The sequence below is a fragment of the Psittacula echo genome (assembly GCF_963264785.1).
Source record: "Psittacula echo genome assembly, chromosome: 4".
Lineage (NCBI taxonomy): Eukaryota > Metazoa > Chordata > Aves > Psittaciformes > Psittacidae > Psittacula > Psittacula echo.
Window position 1 is genome coordinate 52,251,760 of NC_137738.1, and position 19,443 is coordinate 52,271,202.

General features: G+C 42.1%; 1 protein-coding gene across 12 annotated transcripts in view; it reads right to left on the reverse strand.

The window, feature by feature from the left end:
* NCOA7 (nuclear receptor coactivator 7) overlaps positions 1-13,596 on the reverse strand; it is an 85,955-nt gene extending 72,359 nt beyond the window's left edge. For 6 of the 12 annotated variants that reach the window (XM_080615181.1, XM_080615180.1, XM_080615173.1 and 3 more), the window contains exons 1-2: positions 13,455-13,596; positions 12,932-13,025 (exon numbers count right to left, since the gene is read on the reverse strand). In XM_080615181.1, the coding sequence (XP_080471307.1) occupies positions 12,932-12,961 (30 nt within the window). In that variant the 5' untranslated portion in view covers positions 12,962-13,025; positions 13,455-13,596. Of the gene's footprint in view, positions 1-8,169; positions 8,260-12,931; positions 13,026-13,214; positions 13,231-13,454 lie in introns of those variants that run through there. The other 6 variants (XM_080615185.1, XM_080615175.1, XM_080615174.1 and 3 more) reach the window with 4 other exon arrangements.
* Positions 13,597-19,443: the final 5,847 nt, after the last annotated feature.

Genomic DNA, 19,443 nt, shown 5'->3' on the forward strand with positions numbered 1-19,443 from the left:
ACTGGAAGCTTTCAGGAAAGCACTAGCACAAGCCAATAAAACACAGCATAGACTACTTACATTGTTAGATTAATTAGAATGGACAAAAAACCTGTTTATTCTAAAGCTATCTTCAGACAAGTATGGAATTATTTTTATACAATCACATAATTACGTTACAATGAGCATATAAAGTGTAATGTTAATACTAAAACTCTAAGAAGCTCTATAAAAAAGTTCCAGTCCATTATACATAACTGACGGGTGCCAAACTAACCTAGGAGAGCTTCTCCGTCTTGGTGAAGTTGAGGCTGATGACTCAAGCCTTGCTTAGGTAAATGACCCCTTATTTATGCACACAAGTCCACTGACCTTTAAAGTATTAAGCCTGTTGTGTTTCCTGTAACAAGGACACACTCTTAAAATCCCCAATTAATTAAATGCAAGAATTAAGAGACTGAAAATAAATTTGTATTTGTTCAGATTAAGCACAGAACAGTATCACAATTTCTCTATCTCCAAATGGAAAGGAGACATTCGATGTGGCTACTGCACCCTGTGGACTCTCAAGGGCAGTGAAGATAAGATCTAGAGGTAAGATAGGCAAAGGAAACAAACACCCCTGCTCTTGAGGAAGTGGATACAATCTTTAGGTTATCATTGCCACTGCAGAGGTGAAGTAAGCTAATGGTCCAAGCATTTTTGTTCCCCGCTAATACAGTAAGAACAGGCCAATCTTAGATCACCTTCCACTCACCAACTGCATCTGCAACAGCCTGTTAACAAGAACAAAGTTTAAATAAAATAAATGGGTATCAATGTAACAGAAACATTCCCGATTCCGAAACAGAACAACAATAACAAAACTTGATTCAACTCCAGTGGACTCCCCAAACTATTTCTACCTTTCTTTGGAGAAGACTTTTACCCACTAACACAGGCTGCCATGTTTCACACAGCCTAATTGGAAGCAACAAAGTTACCAGAAATCCCACCCCACCAGTGGGGGTTGTCGAGAGAAAAAACATCCAGATTTAAACTTCCCTCACTGGCAGCTAAACGTCACCAGATGCTTTTTCCATAAGGAACAATGTATTTTACTGTGTAACTCAGCTGCAGTTGCTAGACAGACACTGGTTTCAGAACACAGTGTGCATATTAACAGGGAGCTATGCCACACCAAATGTAAAAGTGCAGTGCTGTTTGAAATCAGGCCACTCGGGAAGATTTTATTTTTTAAGTCAATGAGAACACTGCTGCATAAGCTTTAAAGCGATTAATACCTTAATTTTCTTGTATCCCTGCTTCAATGCACCCTAGTTCAACTAAGCTTCAAGCCCAAGACTTCCAAACCCCACAGACTTTCAATGCTCACATTGTGCATAACATGAAGAGTTTGAATACCAAACCCTGCACCTTCATGGACTCCTGACAGGAAACACTGGCCTTTGCCTACCAAATACTGTAACACTAGGTACAAGATAGCAGAAAAACATCAGCATTTAGATAAACAGAATTATTTTGTAGCCACTGAAATATGAAAACCTCATACATGTAAATAAGAGGAACACCTAAGAATTTGCAGGGTACTGCTTCCAGTTCCTTGGTATTTTCGTGAGATCCCACTTGAAATACTGTGTGCAGTTCTGGTGTCCTCAACATGAAAAGGGCATGGAGCTGTTGAAGCAAGTCCAGAGAGGGCCAAGAGGATGACAATGGGGCTGGAGCACTTCCCATATGAAGACAGGCTGATAAAGTTGGGGCTGTTCAGCCTGGGGAAGAGAAGGCTGCGTGAAGACCCCATAGCAGCCTTCCAGTATCTGAAGGGGGCCTACAAGGATGCTGGGGAGGGACTCTTCATCAGGGACTGTAGTGACAGGACAAGGGGTAATGGGTTCAAACTTCAACAGGTGTAGTTCAGGCTAGGTATAAGGAAGAAGTTCTTTACTGTGAGGGTGGTAAGGCACTGGAATGGGTTGCACAAAAAAGTGGTAAATGCTGCATTCTTGGCAGTGTTCAAGGCCAGGCTGGACAGATCCTTGGGCAACATGGTCTAGTGTGAGGTGTCTCTGCCCATGGCAGGGGCGTTGGAACTAGATGATCTTAAGGTCTTTTCCAACTCTAACTATTTTATGATTATATGATTCCAGTAAATTTTAGCTACTTTTATTTAAAAAAACTAAGCCTTTCAAATATTCCCCATCAAGTGCATTGTTTTCATCTTACAGGTGAGAGACTCAGATCCAGAAGGACCTTGTGGTCATTTTGCAAAGTTATCACAATACCACAGATCTTGCAACTGCAAGGTAAATGGCTTACCCTTTGTGTCTTTCTTTCCTGGGACACCTGGTGAATAAAATCAAGTCTGTGCTTACACCACATACTAAGGCATTTCTATCACAGTTTACGTTGCATTTCTGAGCCAGATCCTAAATTAATGTACAGCACCACAGTTCCACCACCACAGAACAAGACAAGGATGCACCTTACCATATCCAAAAAGGATAAGATAGATGTCACTGTTCTCTTACCTCTCACTGGAGCACGCAGGCACATACACAAAGGACTTTTGTATAGGTGCTTAACAGTGTTCAACTAAAACACCAAATACATGCCGTTTTTCTAAAAATAAAAACTGATGAACATTCAACACATCAACTAGCATTTAGACAATCCCCTTTGCACTACCTTGATGATTTGGCAGTTAGCACCAGCATGTCTCTTGCTCATTAACTGCTAGTTTCATGACCTGTTTAGAAACATTTCAAAGAAAGCCTGCACATCTGTTTTGACAAGGTCAAAACATATGCATACAGATAAACACATCACTCCCAGAGCCAATGAGATACAGGCTCTCTCCCAGGTTTCTAAAGGACATGACCAAGACCTCCTTGGGTTCCCCTCTACTGAACCAATCAAAGGGACAGAAGCATTGAATTAAAGGTCACTCTATCCTCACCACTCCTACACAGCAATGGATTATAAGCGCAAGTCAGGTAACCAACAAAATTAGCTTATTGCCTCATGCCACCTCCATGCCAGGTGAGCAACCAGAAGAACTGTCCTATGTTCTATATGCAACATGATGTTATGGGCCATTGGATCCAGTGTCACATATCCCAGGCCTGGCTATGCATCAGAGTTACTTCTATGAATTAGCTTACACAGGGCTCAAGCAGGATGTGCACTGGTGAAACAGCAGCACCACTTCAGACAGATGCACAGCAATGTCCTTTGGTGATCAAACATCCTTTGGCCAGCCAAAGTGCAAAGCCAAAGAAACTGGGCTTTTGCTCACCAATCTCAGGCTGTTAAAGTAAGTCCCTGCAACAAGCAGCTGCCAGTTGTAAGCTGCCTTTTGCCTTTCTCCCTTTCACCTGCTTCAGCAGTTTGCTACCACTCCTGAACCCAAAATTACGACACAAATTACCTGCATGAGAGTCAGCAGAAACTGTTCTGTATCTGTGGTTCAGTTTATATGCTGCCACGCCAGCTCAAATCCACTTCCAGCAGGCTTTGCTGCACACAGCTAAACTTCAAGCACACCTTACTCCACCCCCGAAGGCAGACCTGCAGCAGAAGGCTTGGGCAGACAACCACTGATTCAACTCCTTGAGCAGCAACTTCATTCAGTGGGCCTCAGCAACCACACACTTTGAAACATGAGCACTGCTGAGACCTACAGCCACTGTTCATGAGATGAGAAACAGACCACAAAACACAAATGCATGTTCTCAGCTTCCCAGCAAACTTGCTCTCTCACTTCTCAGCTCTTTTCTCACCAACCCAATAAAGGCATTAATACCAATGGTAAACAGAGGTAGAGCAGAAAGAGTTAGATATTTGAAGTCACTTAAATCACAAAGACACAGCTTGAATGCTTGGCAAAAATACCTGTACCATAAATCACAGGTATCGTAAATCACCTTCTACTTACAATTAGTTTAGGTCTCAAAATGTTTCATCATAAAGTTAGGTTTATATTTGTAAACATCCCCACTGTACTTAGTGAGACTTGGTTAACATGTTCTCAATGCTTTACAGAATAAGGCTAGGCAACAAGAAAGTGATAAAATATAAATAATACCATAAATCTAATAGGAAGTTCTAGAACTGGTCACTGGTTTTTAGGTCAAGGACATTTCCAACAATATTCATAACCATGCTGTGAAAATTACTGGAAATTTTTCTGTAGCATGTACCCATCGTTCTTAGTTTTTTTCAAAGAGCCCCTCAAATTAACAACTCACTGGCACTACACTGTGAAACATTAACATTTAAATACTTCCTCACTTCACAAAGCAACTCAAGAGCTTCTTGAAGGTAAAATTATAATTTTTGAGTTTCAGCTCAACATCCCCTTTTCGATCGACTCTGACTCATGCAAATTCCAGGCCATTTTCTCCGTCACCTACTTCCGAACTGAGAAGCAAAGCAGCCAAGGACTTTGGGTAGAAAGGAGTCTCACAGTAATGCAATGCAAATGTTTTCCTAGCTGTAATACTGTTAACAGACCCAAAATGCCAGGTTACCATAGCAACCGTCACTGTGTCACATTGCATACACTGTACATTAGGTAACATACCGAACAGTTTAATTGTAACAGAAAATACTGTAAGTTTGTAATGTACAAAATCAATGCTGGAAACGTCCACTGTTTGTTTTTCAATTCCTTAACCTGCAACATTTATTGCATTACAGTCTGTTAAGTGTCACCTTGTATTATACCAGCACAGGCAGCTTCAAAGGTGCTCAGATGCTGGCAGCATTTGTGGCATTAAAATTACAACGACTGAAAGTAAGTTGTACCCTCTACCCACTAAACAGGCTTCAGACTATGCAAGAGAAGCAATGTTTCTAATTATTTCCTTCTTCCTTGCAAAATTCCTTTAGGTATTGGGTAACTGAGAATGATTTAGTTCACTTGCTCCCTAAAACATCACCAAAATCTTTATTATCTTACTGTTTTCTCTTCCTCCATCTCCAGATTGCTGTACATGAAGTTTGTGCCCTTGTACTGAGTTACCTTGCACTATATACAAATCAAAACCTCCCCTCTCAAACAGAATTCCCTTTGCTATATACCATATCACAGTCACATTTACCTACCTAATTAGTCTCTCTGAATAGCTGCTTGCTTCTTTCCAGAAACAGAAAAATAAGTTTTCTCTAATTTTCTGTGTTCTAACCATTTGCGCACAGCTAAGTGTCTGCTCCAAGTTATTTCAGGTAAATAAAGTCAGCAATCTATTTCTGTGTATGCAGAAAAGACAGAATGACGGAATGATTCATACAAAACAGCTATATGCTCTCCTTTTTGCAGCATATTTGATCTGAACTTCATTTTCTTAACTTGGTTTCAAAAAAAAAAAGAACAAAAATAAATATAGATGCTTGAATTAAGGGTCAGTGCTGTTGCATAAAAAAAAAGTGTAGAAATTTTCTGGTAAAACAAGAGCAGTGTATATTTTATTTTCAGATTACACAAGTATTTTAAACATTATTACTGAACCGAAGCACTCTTGTTGAACAAAATAGGCAGATCTTGAAGCTGAAATTCAGACGTCTTACACTTGACAGTACTGACACAGTAACTCAGCATTTCCGAAGGTAGATTCTTCTTTTTTCCGGGGGGGAGGGAGGAAGGGAGCAACCCCAAGAAACAAGCAAAAAACAGCAAAAAACACAACAACAACAAAAAAACCCTCACAAAAGTTGACCTAATTTTACAAATAGCTTATATTCCTCCAGTGCTGCATTCTCAATGGAAGCCATCCCAGCCACATCGCCAGGTACTACAACATCACTGAGCTCTCTACTCATGTACCAAGTACATTCAGAGGGACGATGCACTTACACTTGTTATGCTTGTAACACCTAAGCACACATTGGCAGAACTGGGGTCCAAAGATGAAAGCTGCTAACTCTCCATTCACCACAAGTTACGCCTGTCATCACTGGTAATGGCAAGCATTTTCAGATCACCCAACATGTTTCAAACAAAACCATGTCTTCACTTGTTTACAGCTACATCACAGTAATTGCTTTGCGCTTCCTCAACTTGAAGCCAGCCAAGTTTTGGGTTTTTTTCTAGTCCATGTTAAAGTTTCCTTTTTTTTTTTTTTGAGGGGCTGTAGTGCTTCCAGTTTTGGTGTTAAAATTTGGCAGAAAGCAATTCAGACCTCTTCACAGTTGCCCTGAAAATCTGTCCAAACTGAGTAGAGACCTACAGCTTTAAGGAAACAGGAAAAGCAGTTTACACCTACCCCATCTGGGTGCATTAGTGATTTGTAGTTTAAAAGGACTGATGCATTACCTGTGGAAAGCATATTACAAGATGTAGGTTAAAATACACACTTTCAATCTCAAACACGTGGCTGGGCTAACCTAATTTAACAGGCAATACCTGGCGCTAGCTTCCACAGGTCAAAGGTGCTTTTCTGAGCTATCTGCTTGATGGACTTGGTAGAGAAAAAAAATATAAAAAGGGAAGAGAAGCAGGAAGAAAGATATGTTCCAAGGCCAGATAAAGTAAAGACCAGTTTATAACAGAGTACGCTGTCATCCTAGAGCCTTTCAGTGAGAAAATAATCATCCACAGCTTTTTCGTCACAGAATTCACAAGAAACAGTATGCGGTATGAAGAAGAAATCAAAACTTAAAACAGTTACAAAACACAGTACAAGGTAAAACTTTTATTTTAAAGGCAATATAACGCTGACAGGAAAGCAGTTAAGAGTTTAAAACTGTACTCAGTACTGAAGTCCTGATTTCAGTGACGTTCACAGAAGTTTGATTGCTTATGAAGTTTCTAGATACTAAAAGAACAAAACAACCAACCAAACAAAAAATACAGCCAAAAGAGAGGCTTTTAAAGACCTGTTATCAGTTCCTGAGAGATGACAATAATTTTGCCCAAGAAATACATTTTATAACTTGAAGCCCCTACATCCCAAATCCTACACTGGCCCATCTGGCAAAATGAACACATTAGAGTTACCAAGTACAAAGAAATGCACATTTCTTTAAAAGCACCTAAAATAGGTTTGGAGTGGCCTCTTCAGCTCTTCTTTTGCAAACCTCCTCAGCTTTCTGCTCGCATCTGCACAGCCTGCCCATGGCATTCTTCAGTCATGGCCCACTCCTAGCAGAGTGGGGCCCCATTCCAAAAGGAACAGTGTGCCCATGCTCTACCAGGCCTGAGTCTGCATTTCCTTCCCAGAAGGAAAACAAGGCAGGGAACGCACCTTCCTTGCTTTTCTCACAAGCTTAATATGAAGCACATTCATTTGACCAGAAGGGTTGGGAACCACTCTTCTGGGTGCAGTGTTTTTTCCACAGCTTGCCATCCGTAGAGTCCAGGTTCTCCAACACACAACACTGCATAAGGTCTGGCTGTTTCCTGGAGTTCACGTTAGTTGCCCTTCCTACCCTTCCTTTAGAAGATTCTAGACTTCTCATACTTGCTGTACCATTTTGGTCTCAAGATCAGTCTCTAGTACCATAAAACCAGCCTGTTACCTGCCAGGCTCAGCCTGGGACTGGGAACTACCAGAGCAGGGCTCAGAAAAGGACACAACAAGTTGACAAAACACTGAAATTTACTACTCACACAATAGGATCAAGTGTACAGTGTCAACAGAGGAGGAGAAAAGAAAAACTAATCTCCAGCTCCTTAATCTCTTTTCATGACAACCAGCGTGTTACTTGTACTAACAGAAATTACGCATTACAAAGGGAAATCCAATTTTCAAAACAAATAACCCACCTAAAAATGTATCCACTGAGTGATCAGTTAGCAGCAGGGCTCAATTTTAAGAAATTCAGAATTCCCATATATAAGAAAACCAGTCTGCACTAGTGAGTAACCACATGGCACTAGCCCAACACAGGAGATTTTACCTGCCATCCTGTAAGAATGACTGTAGCAGGACACAGATATAGTTGTTGTCATGACAAGCGTCTGCCTAGCCTCTGTCCAGTGATGTGCTGTTGCCAGCCATCTCCCACCATCTACTCACAACTAACAAGGCATACCTACCCAACACAGCTCAGCAGCACACACTGAAAAAAAAAAACCAAACCAAACACAAACTACAGAACAACCCCAAACCATGAAACAAATTAGTTGAAAATCAAATTAAGTTTCCTCAGCTGATACTTAAGCATGAGGACTGGAGAACAACTCACCACACTGGCTGAAAGCCACCCCTGTCATTCCTTTGTAGTTCTCATTTCATGTCCTAACTGCTCTGATGACTACTTGGACTGCTTGCTACTTGACCCCACATATCTGGGTGGCAAGAGAACTATCATACTCAACAGCTGTCACATAGCTGTTAATCATTTTGGCCATATCTGCAGGAGCGACTAGCTTACAGCAGCCAAAGTCAATCTTCCACCACATACCTGGACGTTTCAGCATACTGTGCCCTAAGCAAGCAAGAGTCAAAGTTTTATCTCCTTGGTTCTCCACTCATTGTCACCAGGATGTCATCTCTTGTACCACTCATCTACTGGACAACACCCGTATTTCAGAAGCTTTTGGGACAGATGTAACTAACTGCATTTTATGTCATGGGCTATCGCACCTCTGACCTTTAGCCATCAGTCTTCAGTAACTTCACTGCAAAACGTGTGATAGACAACCAGGATGGGGAAAAAAAAAACAAAGAAAAAAAAAAAAGGAGTACAGAAGTCAAGCGCTGCTTATATATTACAAGTGAAAATTTTGGGTTTAATACTTATTCTAAATATCATATAAATAATCTCGATGTGCAAAATTATTATACTCTTTAATGCTTCTCTGAATTATTTGAACCTTTGTGAGAAAGTATGAAGGAAAAACTCAAACCATTCTCTGGCCTACATAGCTTTGCTGAGCTTGTTACAGCTAACAGAACCTGCATAGAGTCTTATATCCAGCTTTATCAGAAATGCCCTGGTCTTTGACATCATTACAGCTACTTAAAAAGCATGCTAGAAATACTATTTCTTAAGCTGACAGTAAAATAAAGCCCTTGTCACCAGAATGGGGCATTACCCAATCACAGGACAGTTAACTACAGCAACAGAGTACTGCTACCTACTATTGTGTTATTTGTGCACAGTGACTACTGACACAGTATGCAAGCACTGCTGAGCCACTGGTGATACTGAGTTGTTCCTTTTAGCATCCCCTCGAAGCAGCAATCTAAGCAGATCCCAATTAGTTTCTGCAATCACAGCATCACCTGACCTGGCAGGAAGTCATCCACACCTCTTCCTCTTAGAATGAAAGGTGGCAGTGACATTTCATAAACATTCATACTTCTTTTCTATGTGCTCTATTAGCTTAGAGTATTTAAAAAGAAAAAAGACAGAAAGTAAGACAGGTGGCATGTGGGACAGAAAGCAGAAAAACAAAGACAGGAGTAGCAGCAGATAAGAGAGATCACTGTTAGAAAAGGTTAAATTTACTTGGAAAATGAGTCAGGGAATGAGTTCAAGAAAGCAGTAGCTCTCACGGTGACTTGTGTAAAACAAAAGCTGTGATTTCCTCTAACTGGTGCAATGGGACAACTTTTTGTCTGCCCGGGGAGTCTTAGGTTTTGAGAAAATAGCTCTCATATCTACAGAAGAACTATGAGAATACCCCAAAATCAGCCACTAATGGGTCAGACTCCTGTAAGAAAATTTCCTTTCTAGAAATTGGTAGCTATTAATAAAAGGCTTTTAAATGCTGCTAACTAAACACAGACTGAAACAAACAATCTTAATTTGACACTGTAACAAAAAAGTAAATGCAGATCTTGCCTGTATAAGCAGGTATAACTTCCCTGCTCAGCTTGGATGCTTTCTGTTTCTGTAATCCAGGTTGATATCACCATTACTTAAATATGAAGGGTAGTCATAGAACCTGCATTTCAAAAAGGATGTTGAAAAAAACCCAAACCTGTAAAACATACAGAGTAACCACAACAAACGCAACAAAGGAAAAAAGTGACACTTCAGTGGGATCTACAGGTAGCATACCAAAGAGGAGGCCTACTGCTTAATTATAACAAATGAGTTCTACAGGGGACCAAGTAAGCAGGGAAGAGATTCCTCTAGCTGACAAGGCCACATTACACATGGCATTTGAGCCGTGCAACTAAAAGCACAGCTCGCATTTTGAAAACAAGATGAACAACAATGAGAAAGGCTTGTTAAGATTATGATGAGTACTCTATCCATTGAGACCTTCACATCCAAGTCAGAAGTCTCCCTAAAGGATAAACGGTGATACCATGACAAGTCACTAAGTCTCAAGTAAGTACAGTAAGTCATTAAGATGTGATAGGGTACCAAGCTGAAATACTGGTACTATTTCTCCAAGATTGTCTGGGAGCAGCACAGATGCACCTGGAGTAACTCACCCTCCTGCATTGCTACCCACTGGGAAATACCAGCAGACCCCACAAAGCCTGCCTGCACCCTGTCCTTGTAGGCAAGCAGAGAAGAGAACCACAGTCCCCTGCCCTGCTGCAACATGCTGCCTACCCCAAAACTGAACAAACAGCTCATACCAAACACCTTCAAGCAGCAGCAGAACCACTCACACCCACCTGACATTTTGATCAGGAACAAAGGACAGCTTTCCACCTACAATCAAAAGGGTTTGCAAAGAAAAGGAAGAAGAAAAATACTCCTGTATATGTGTTTAATGTAGCAATTAGAAACACTGTTTGTGATGGGAATATAATCCCTCTATCTTGCTGTGAATTTTGTCACTACCTCCCTGTTTCATGAGTCCAGCACGCCAGCAAGGGAAAAATAACATGGTAATAAGAACACCAAACACATTTAAAATAAATAAAAAAATAAATCTGAAAACTTGTATCTCCTACGCTGCTTTTCTTCCTGATCAAAGCAAGTGCTTTTAATGCTGACTTCCCTCCTCAACTGCAGCATTGTGTTTCCTCTTTTTGGGAAAGCAATCTTAACCTGCAGGACAAACTCACAGCAGCAGCGTGACTTGGCCATTTTCCTCCACAAGGGCACAAATCTCAAGGTCCAGCTCCTTCACAGCAGGGAGTAAGAAACCACCAACTCCATGGCAGGTGGCCATCCTCACTGTCAATATCTACACTACCGAGCAGACACCTCACTAAAACAAGAGCTGCTCCCATAAAGCTTTAGACCTTTTTGGTTTATTGATCACTTACTGAGGAGGAAGAGATTTGTCAATCTGCTGGTTCTTGGGTGATAACACTAGATTCACCCCACCAGCAGAGCTGAAGACTACAACTGTGGTGCTGTATAGGGCACCTGCTGAGACACAAGAGGGCACAAGCCAAGTGCCAGACAGGAATTTTTCTCAACATTGGTTATGTTACAGCTTTTTTTCAATGCCTACTGGAAAGCAAAGGGAAATTAAGTCCCTTTGTCCCTCATTTCCATCATAATTATAATTTGTGAACATCGCCAGCTGCCTAGAGGAGCAACTTCTTGTGCAAGCTTCTGCAGCATAATCTGACACAAACTTTCCACCTCTGAAACATGCACCCAGCTGGGGTACTGCAGGGAGCCACTCTGGCTGCAGTATCCATCCATAGGACTCTCACAGTTTCATTAACAACCTTCCTGAAGAAACGGTGTTCTCCAACCCAAACCACATTCCAATGAATTCACCTCTATTTGAATAGAGGGACTTATTTCCTAACCCTGCAAGAGATTTGCGAGTTGCCCACTTAAATCAGGACCATAAGCTAGTCATGTATTTACTAATGCCAACCCCCAGCTGATTTTAATCTTTTCTTCCAGAACCATGGATACACAAAGCAACAAAGCCATATTCTTACACAACCAGACAAGGCCTGTTCCAATCAATTCTAAGTCACCTCAACTCCAAACGGAATCACTTATCATTTTGCCATGTGACCAAATGGGAGTGTGGCCACCCGTGTCGTGAGAAAAGGACACTGGGCAAATGTGAGTATCAAGATGCAGAGACTGGGCCTCAAAACTGATTTTGTCTGAATCAGGTTTTCTAGAAGCATTTCTTTCTTCAAAGCATAACCCGCAACAAGAAAAAATTCTATTGAATTTAACTGAAGCACAGAATTCCCTTCGAGACCCAAGATCTTGATCCATTATGAAAAAAAAAAAAACCAAAGGAAAAAACCACGGAAAGCCATCAGACAGGATTTTGTCTACATGCAGACCTATCAGTTTCAATACAACTCTTCTCAGAACCAGCATTACTTGCCTGTTTAGAGCCTTAAGATATTTCATGTATGTTTATGAACATTTTCAGGTAAAAGCGTAAAATAGAAAGCAGCACAAAATGCACCAGGCCTTATAATTTTTTAACCATGAGTTACATATAAAGACCTATATTCCTGATAAAGTAATTTTCATTCAGAAAGTACACATGTATACTTCTCTTAGCATTTTCTATCAACTACTCCATCAATTTTCTGAAGTCTGCATGTGCATATATACATATCCAGAAGACCACTACAAGCAAAATGTGACTTCCGTGGTATATAAACACTTGCTGATACAATATGCTAGGAGAGTTCATCAATATGCATTTTAAGTATCATCCAAACACAGGCCCTTATTCTGGGTCACAGCATTTGACGCAAACCATAATCGACTAATGGGCACCTACCCATCTTAGAAGTCCATCAGTATGCATTAATACAAGAAATGCATGACTACTTAGTGGGAGAACAATAATTGTGGCACATAAAGTAAACAGATGGTAAAAGCCTGTTACTGAGTCCAAGTGTTCATCACCTTATTTCATCACCTAGAGGACAAGCAGTTACTGCATCCTTTAGCACCATCACATTGCACGCATATCAACACCACACAGGTAAGCCACTCCAGCCAAAAAACAACTCCGAAGCAGGGTACGATGAGGTACACAAAGTCAGTTGCACAGATTAAAAAGACAAAAATAAAAGATCAGTTACCAACACACCTTTGGCACCCGGCAGCACTTCTTAATCATGACAACCTGAGACTATAAATTAAGATATAGCGAGCCTGGAACATTCCAGTGAATCATCCAAGATCTGGGGAGGGAGGAAATAAATAAGGTTTGGAGCCGTGAAAGCCAACAAAGCAACCCCCTCGGCTGTACCGGCTGGTTAAAGGCGGCAGCAAAGGCGAAACCCGGAGCTGCACCGCAGGCACCACGACCGGGCTGGTCGTCGCAACCCCCCCGGTCACTGCAACCCCCCCCCGTCACCGCCGCCCCTCACCTCCCGCGATGCCCCGCCGGGCCGACTCGGTAAACAAATGGGCAGGCAAGCTGCCCCTCCCGCACCGCAGTACCGACGGCGCTAGCCTCAGCCCGCCGCCCACCGGGGCTCCGCGCCCGGCCCAGCCCCGCCGACCCCCAGGCAGTGTCCGGCCAGTCCCGCCCGCCCCTTGCCTGCCCCCCCCTCACTCCCCGGCACGGAGTAAACAGGAAAAGGACGCGGCCTGCCCGCGGGGCGCACCTGCAGGGCGGGGGGCGAGCGGCATGGCGGCCCCGCGGCGCACGGGCCCCCCTGCCGGGCGGCGGCGAAAAATCGCTGCGAGAGCGGCAGCTACTGCCCTCCCCGCTCGGCCAGGGCAGCGCCAGCTCCAACCCCGCCGCTGCGCTCCGATCCGCTCCGCCCTGCCGATCCCGCCTCCCTCCCAGCCCCGCCCGGCCCCCGGGGGGCCGGGGCTCAGCGGGTTCTGGATGGGCTTGTCGCTGCGGGAGCGGCCCGCCGCGGAGCGGAGGGCTGGAGGACATGAGCGCGCTTTACCCCAAGCCGCCCCAGGCCCCAGTCCCGCCCGCCGCCGGCGAACCCCGTTCTGGGGCAAGGGGTTTATCTGTCTTTGTGGCTAGAGTAATCCGAGCGTGGCGTATTGCTTCACACAGGCCAAGCGCCGGGCTATGCCTCTGGAGAGGAGTTTTCTCAAGGGCAGTACTAAAACAAAACAACAGATCTGGGGAATTGAGGTTAACCAAAGACTTTAGATCCATGGGAAACTGAAAAGCCTGCAAACTTTATCTGCTGTTCCCACGCTGTCAGCGTGCAGGCTTCACCCAACCCCAAAACCAAAACCTGATACAGTTACCAAAAACTCCATTCCCTTATCCCAGACAACTCCAGGTTGTTCTGGGTGTTGGCAGCTAGCCTGAACAATGTCTAAATTTCTTTTTCGTCCTTTGGCCAGTAACCAGCTCTGAAAGACTGGAAAGCCTAAGGAAAGGCTTACAAATGTTTTGTAGCATCATTAAATCTCAAATTCTGCAAGACAAAACCATAAAGATAGGCAGAAACTTGCATAAATAAAAAAGTAGCACAAATTGTATGTATATGCATACAGAGTCTAAGATAGTGTGCCAGCAGCGTCTCAAGGTAAGAATTTTTTAGTAGTTATAAATCCAACAATTTTTAATTTTAAGTAAGAGAGGTATTTGTCAGAGGCCTGGTTTTCAATCTAATGGCTGCTTAAAGGGTCTACTTCTTCAAAACCATACATATTGTTTTCAGGGCCAAATACAACTCCAGTATGGACACGCAGCCACCTCCTACCAGCACTACCATCACCCTACTCATAGCATGTGCTTTCTACCATTCAGTGTCAGTACTGGGACAGTAACTGTCTCAATTCCTCCACTAAATTTGCTGCTGTACTTCCAGCTAAAATTGAAGTTTACATCTACTCTTTTTTATCCCCAAAACAGTTTATTTTGCAAGACATAGATTCCTTTAAAACACAGTCTTCCTGCTTAGAGGTTATGTTTTGATAGCATACTGCAGTTACAACATCTTTTATCTATATTACTACCCAGGCAAAAGTTAGGCAAATCCAAAGTTACATTGGTTAAAATCTCCGACCTCACTGGCACAAGGATTCTCTAGTACAGCACAAAAGAATGGGGCCCTGCTCTCAGTTACTCCTCCAGCACCACTTAGATTACAGAATTGGGGAAAAAAAGGCAGAAAACTGCAGACCGAAACCAATACCATTTACCCGACTTCTCTTGCCAAGTTGCAGAAGGTATGCAGCCCTATCCATCACAGTGGTGGAAACCCTACTTACCTCTCAGCTGAACTTGCACAACAAGGACAGTGACCAAGACCTTATTTTAGCTCTAAGAAAAGTTGTCTCTGTTCTTATGTACCAGTTCACTGCCCATCATCATTCTAAGCACGGTCAGCCCTGCTGTACTGTGTAGAAAGCTCTATGAGGACAGTGCATAGAGTCCATATAGCAGGCAAAGAAACTAAGTTACTCTGGTATTTACACTGCCCCAAGCATTTCACATACATATTCTAGCCTACTGGCATGGTGAAGAAATCACTCAAACTCCTGTCAGACTAGCAGAGTAAGCAGGCTGGGACTAGAACAGAATCATTGTACAAGTCCTGATTACAGCACTGTAATTTAGTTTGGGTCTCTATTCAGCACAGAGGGTAGAAGATGGTCTGAATGGTTCGCTCTTTACCCAGGCAATATGTTCCATTGCGATTTATTTGAGTACAAATTACCTAACATCATTTTAATTCATTGTCTTTGTGGCATCAATGCTTAGAATCTTAAATTCATGTCACTCATTCATTTCAGGATTTGGCAAACTTGTTTTTCACTCATTGTACTATTTTTATAAGGTGTGATTCATGTAATTTATTTTTTTTAACATCTGCAACTGTTAGGTTAAAGCTTGTTTATTTAATGAAGACAACCTGCCATAAAGAATTACACTGCTGAGCTTGAACACTGCAACAGTCCTACTGTTTTCAAAAGGAAGTTTCCAAAAGGAATAAAAATAAAGGTGACACCAGTTTTTCCCCCCTTAGCAGTCATCCTGGGTTTCTCGATTATTCTGACAATTGCTCACCATGAAGTAGTCACAAAATAGGTCTCATACAGGCAGACTCTTATGCATACATAATTGAGGCTCTGCTTGATCCTACCATGCACTGGGGGTTGACTTCTGTAACAATACATGGCTATTTTTATCCTGGTTTCTTTGGTTTATGTAATGATGAATTTTCTGACTGTCCCCAACTAACCCTGTAACTTCGAATTGACTGTCTAGATGTAACTCTATTTGACAGAGGTATTGAAAATTTCTGCAAGTTTCACAAAAATGAAAGAGAAAGAGGCCAAAACTTGAAACTTAATCAGAAGTTCTCCTCTGTGCATCCATTTCTGCTGTTTAGCAGGGCAAAACAGAAGTTGCTTCCAAAATGTTCTGCAGACAAAAGACTGTAAAAGAAAAGGAATTTGCTGAGATATGTGAGATGATGATTTAAAAAAATCATATTTGTTCCAACTGAGGTATTTTGTTGACCTCAGTGACACTGGATGAAGCACCCCTTTGCCATAGTTATCCTTGAACCCCAGAATCATGTGCATTTTACCACAGGGTAAGAGGAAAAAAGCTGACACAGGTTTTCCTGGATCAAATCTAGTGTCAGGGGAAGAACGAAAGATCAAGGAAAACAATACAAGAACTTGTAAAAGTATTTATAAAAATATTGTTGGTGAGTTACTCCACCATTTTTTCTTCAGGATCTTTAAAATATTTGCTGTAACTACTCGGTGACCAGTCTGCAGAGCGTTAAGACATGACACTGCAAATTCTCACATGCTGCCCCCTAGCCTTAGTTTAGTTAAACTACAAGAAGCTACAGCAAGTCACGGTACAGCTTGGAAGATGATTCTTGGAGCTAGGAGTACCAGAACCGCTGTAATATTTGGACAACGCCTTTTGAGATTTTCCTTAGATTATTTACATAAAATGCAATTATGGATAAAACAGATATCACGAATGTAAACTACAATAGTATTTTCACCCAGAAAATCATTATAATCTAATAGTTAAGTAACCATTCTGACCACATGTGGAAATTAAACATAAAACCGCAAAAAAGTGGGCATAATTTTTAACTTTGCTTCCCTAAAACTGGGATGATGTACATTTTAAATCAGGCTAACTTAAAGAAGAAAAACTGATGTCAAGACTTTCCATATCAAATGTTCACTTGAGGAAAGAGAGGAGCGATAAATACACACATTACATATAGTTGTAACTACCATATACAGCTTTTGTACGAATAAGGATTTTCATTGCTGATAAAGCATGTACTCCAGGTACTCAAGACAATTTGCACTTAACATTACATGGCCCTGCCTTGGCAGTGGCGTGGACTAGAGGATCTCCAGAGGTCCCTTCCAACCCTAATGATTCTCTGATTTTGTGATTATATAGCGGAAGCGTACTCAAATAATATACTCGCAGTAAATTAGCGATTTGATGTTTTTATTTTGATGCTATTCTTACTTTGATGCTATTCTTACTTTGATGCTATTCTTACTTATGTTTATATAGTAAGCCTACTGTCACACATAACGCACATGGCAAATTAAAGTAATAATAATAATATACAATATATTCATATGGAACAGCCAAGTTAATTGCACACTGCTTTACAGCTTGCATTTAAAGTAATTGCTCTTATTTATCAGATTGCAAATTTATTTAAGCTTTGCACACCGAACTCTGAGAGCTGGGATACAGTACCTCGAACACTGGGTATTACTCTCTTGGTTTACCAACACACCACTGTTCTGTTAAGTGGGAAGAAACACTGGCCTCCAACATTCCTTCCCTGGTGCTTTTGGGAAGATCGTTCTTCTCCAGCTAGCATCACAGGGAGGCAGGCACAGGCACTGGCTGCTTCTGTGCTGGCAGGAGGCTGAATTGCTGACAGTTTCACTGATGCATTTCTCTATCCGGTATAGGAAATCAGAGAAGAGGTGTAATTTTTTGTCAGTGCACATGACTTGTACAGAAAATAAAGCTACTTCTAATAATAACTAGAGCACATATTATTCTGAGTGCTACTTCTCTGGTGGTCTAGTGGTCAGACTCCTGCCTCCCACAGCCTGGGGGAGAATTCTTATTTCAGTAAATTTTCTCTAGTACATACATACAGAGTTTTCACCACTCTTACAGGCGTAACCAACAACCCTTTCACTGCTCAAGAGAAATTCAGTATGATATATTGCACATCTCGAAAATAACTTGTTAATTGTCAAGCATAAGAGAGTGAGAAGTATTTGTTTCTACATCTTAACAGTTTCCTAAGGCATACACAAAACACATTCTCCTGCCCTGCCATTAGGCATGAGATCCCACCTTTCATAGGCTAAGCTACTTTTCTGAAATTGGCAGGGTATTATTTTGCCTCTGTCACACAGGCAACTTAAAAGTCGGGGGACGGGGGTCACTCCTGCCTTCCTCTGAGGTGTTGCACAACAGAGGTGCTCTTAAGAACAAGCAGTGGCAACGACCCTTCTCTAACACATCTTCAATGCAGCTGATATGGACCTACCCTACTTTTAACCCGGCTGTCTCAAATGCTGCTAGCATCACAGCCATGGAAGCATAGAAATCGGTACCTTCCAAAACCCACCTGAGAAGCACCCAGGGCAGGGAAACATGTGCTTTTAACCACGACTCTGTGGTGAGGAGTATACAAACTCCTTTAAAGCTAGCTCAGTTTCTGCGGTATAGCACCACCGTAATATTTGGTTAGTGTCCCTTGCAGGTTCTGAGTTGCAGGAAACCAGATCCCTTTGCCTTTCTTCTGAGTTTGTAGGAAACCAGAAACTTTGCCTTTCTTCTCAAGACAGGGCATAGATTACCTGCTGGGACCAGGCAACCTCTTTCACCTAACCACATCCCCCTTTCTGCAGTGGCCTTAGGCTGCGGTGGCGCCTCAATCTGAGCTGTGCTCTGCCTTCAGGGCTCCACAGCCTTGTCTCCTCTAAGACCTTAACAAAGCAGGAGCTGTAGATAGACACATGAAATGCAGTTCCTGCAGTATGTAAGACTATGTGTGTCTAATTGGGCCTGATTGTAACCTCACATTCTGTAAGTTATCTACTTCACTGCACAGTAATTTTGCTCAGTTTGGACAAAAGAAAGATCCATTGCAATCAAGACATTTTGCTCAAGCCTGCTCCTATGAAGGCTTTGGGATGAAATGAACCTTTGGCTGAACAGGGACTCAAGTGAGAGGGAAACCAAACACCCAGACCTCTCGAGTACATCCCTGAGGAAAGTGGTCTCCCTAAGTTTGTTTTCAGACTCTAAAGCTTTTAAAGATAAGCTAATGCTTATTTGCAGAGTCCACAAATATATAGGCTGAAGTTTATCTATCTTCATATGAAAAAGGTTACTTTTATAGTGCATTTCAGAGGCGGGGTGGGGTGAGGTGTGGGTGGTGTATGCAAGAACTAGAGAAATTTGCTTGTGTAGAGTAAACCCTCTTACATTATGGCCACTACTTATAATAGGAAAAGATCACTTCTGCTAGTACAGCTCTCAGATCCGCTTTGCTCATGAAATCAACACACCAGAGGAAAAAGCACTTAACGCAGATGACACTTGCATTGATGGCAGAGCTTTCACTCCTCTCTTAGAAACCTTACCAA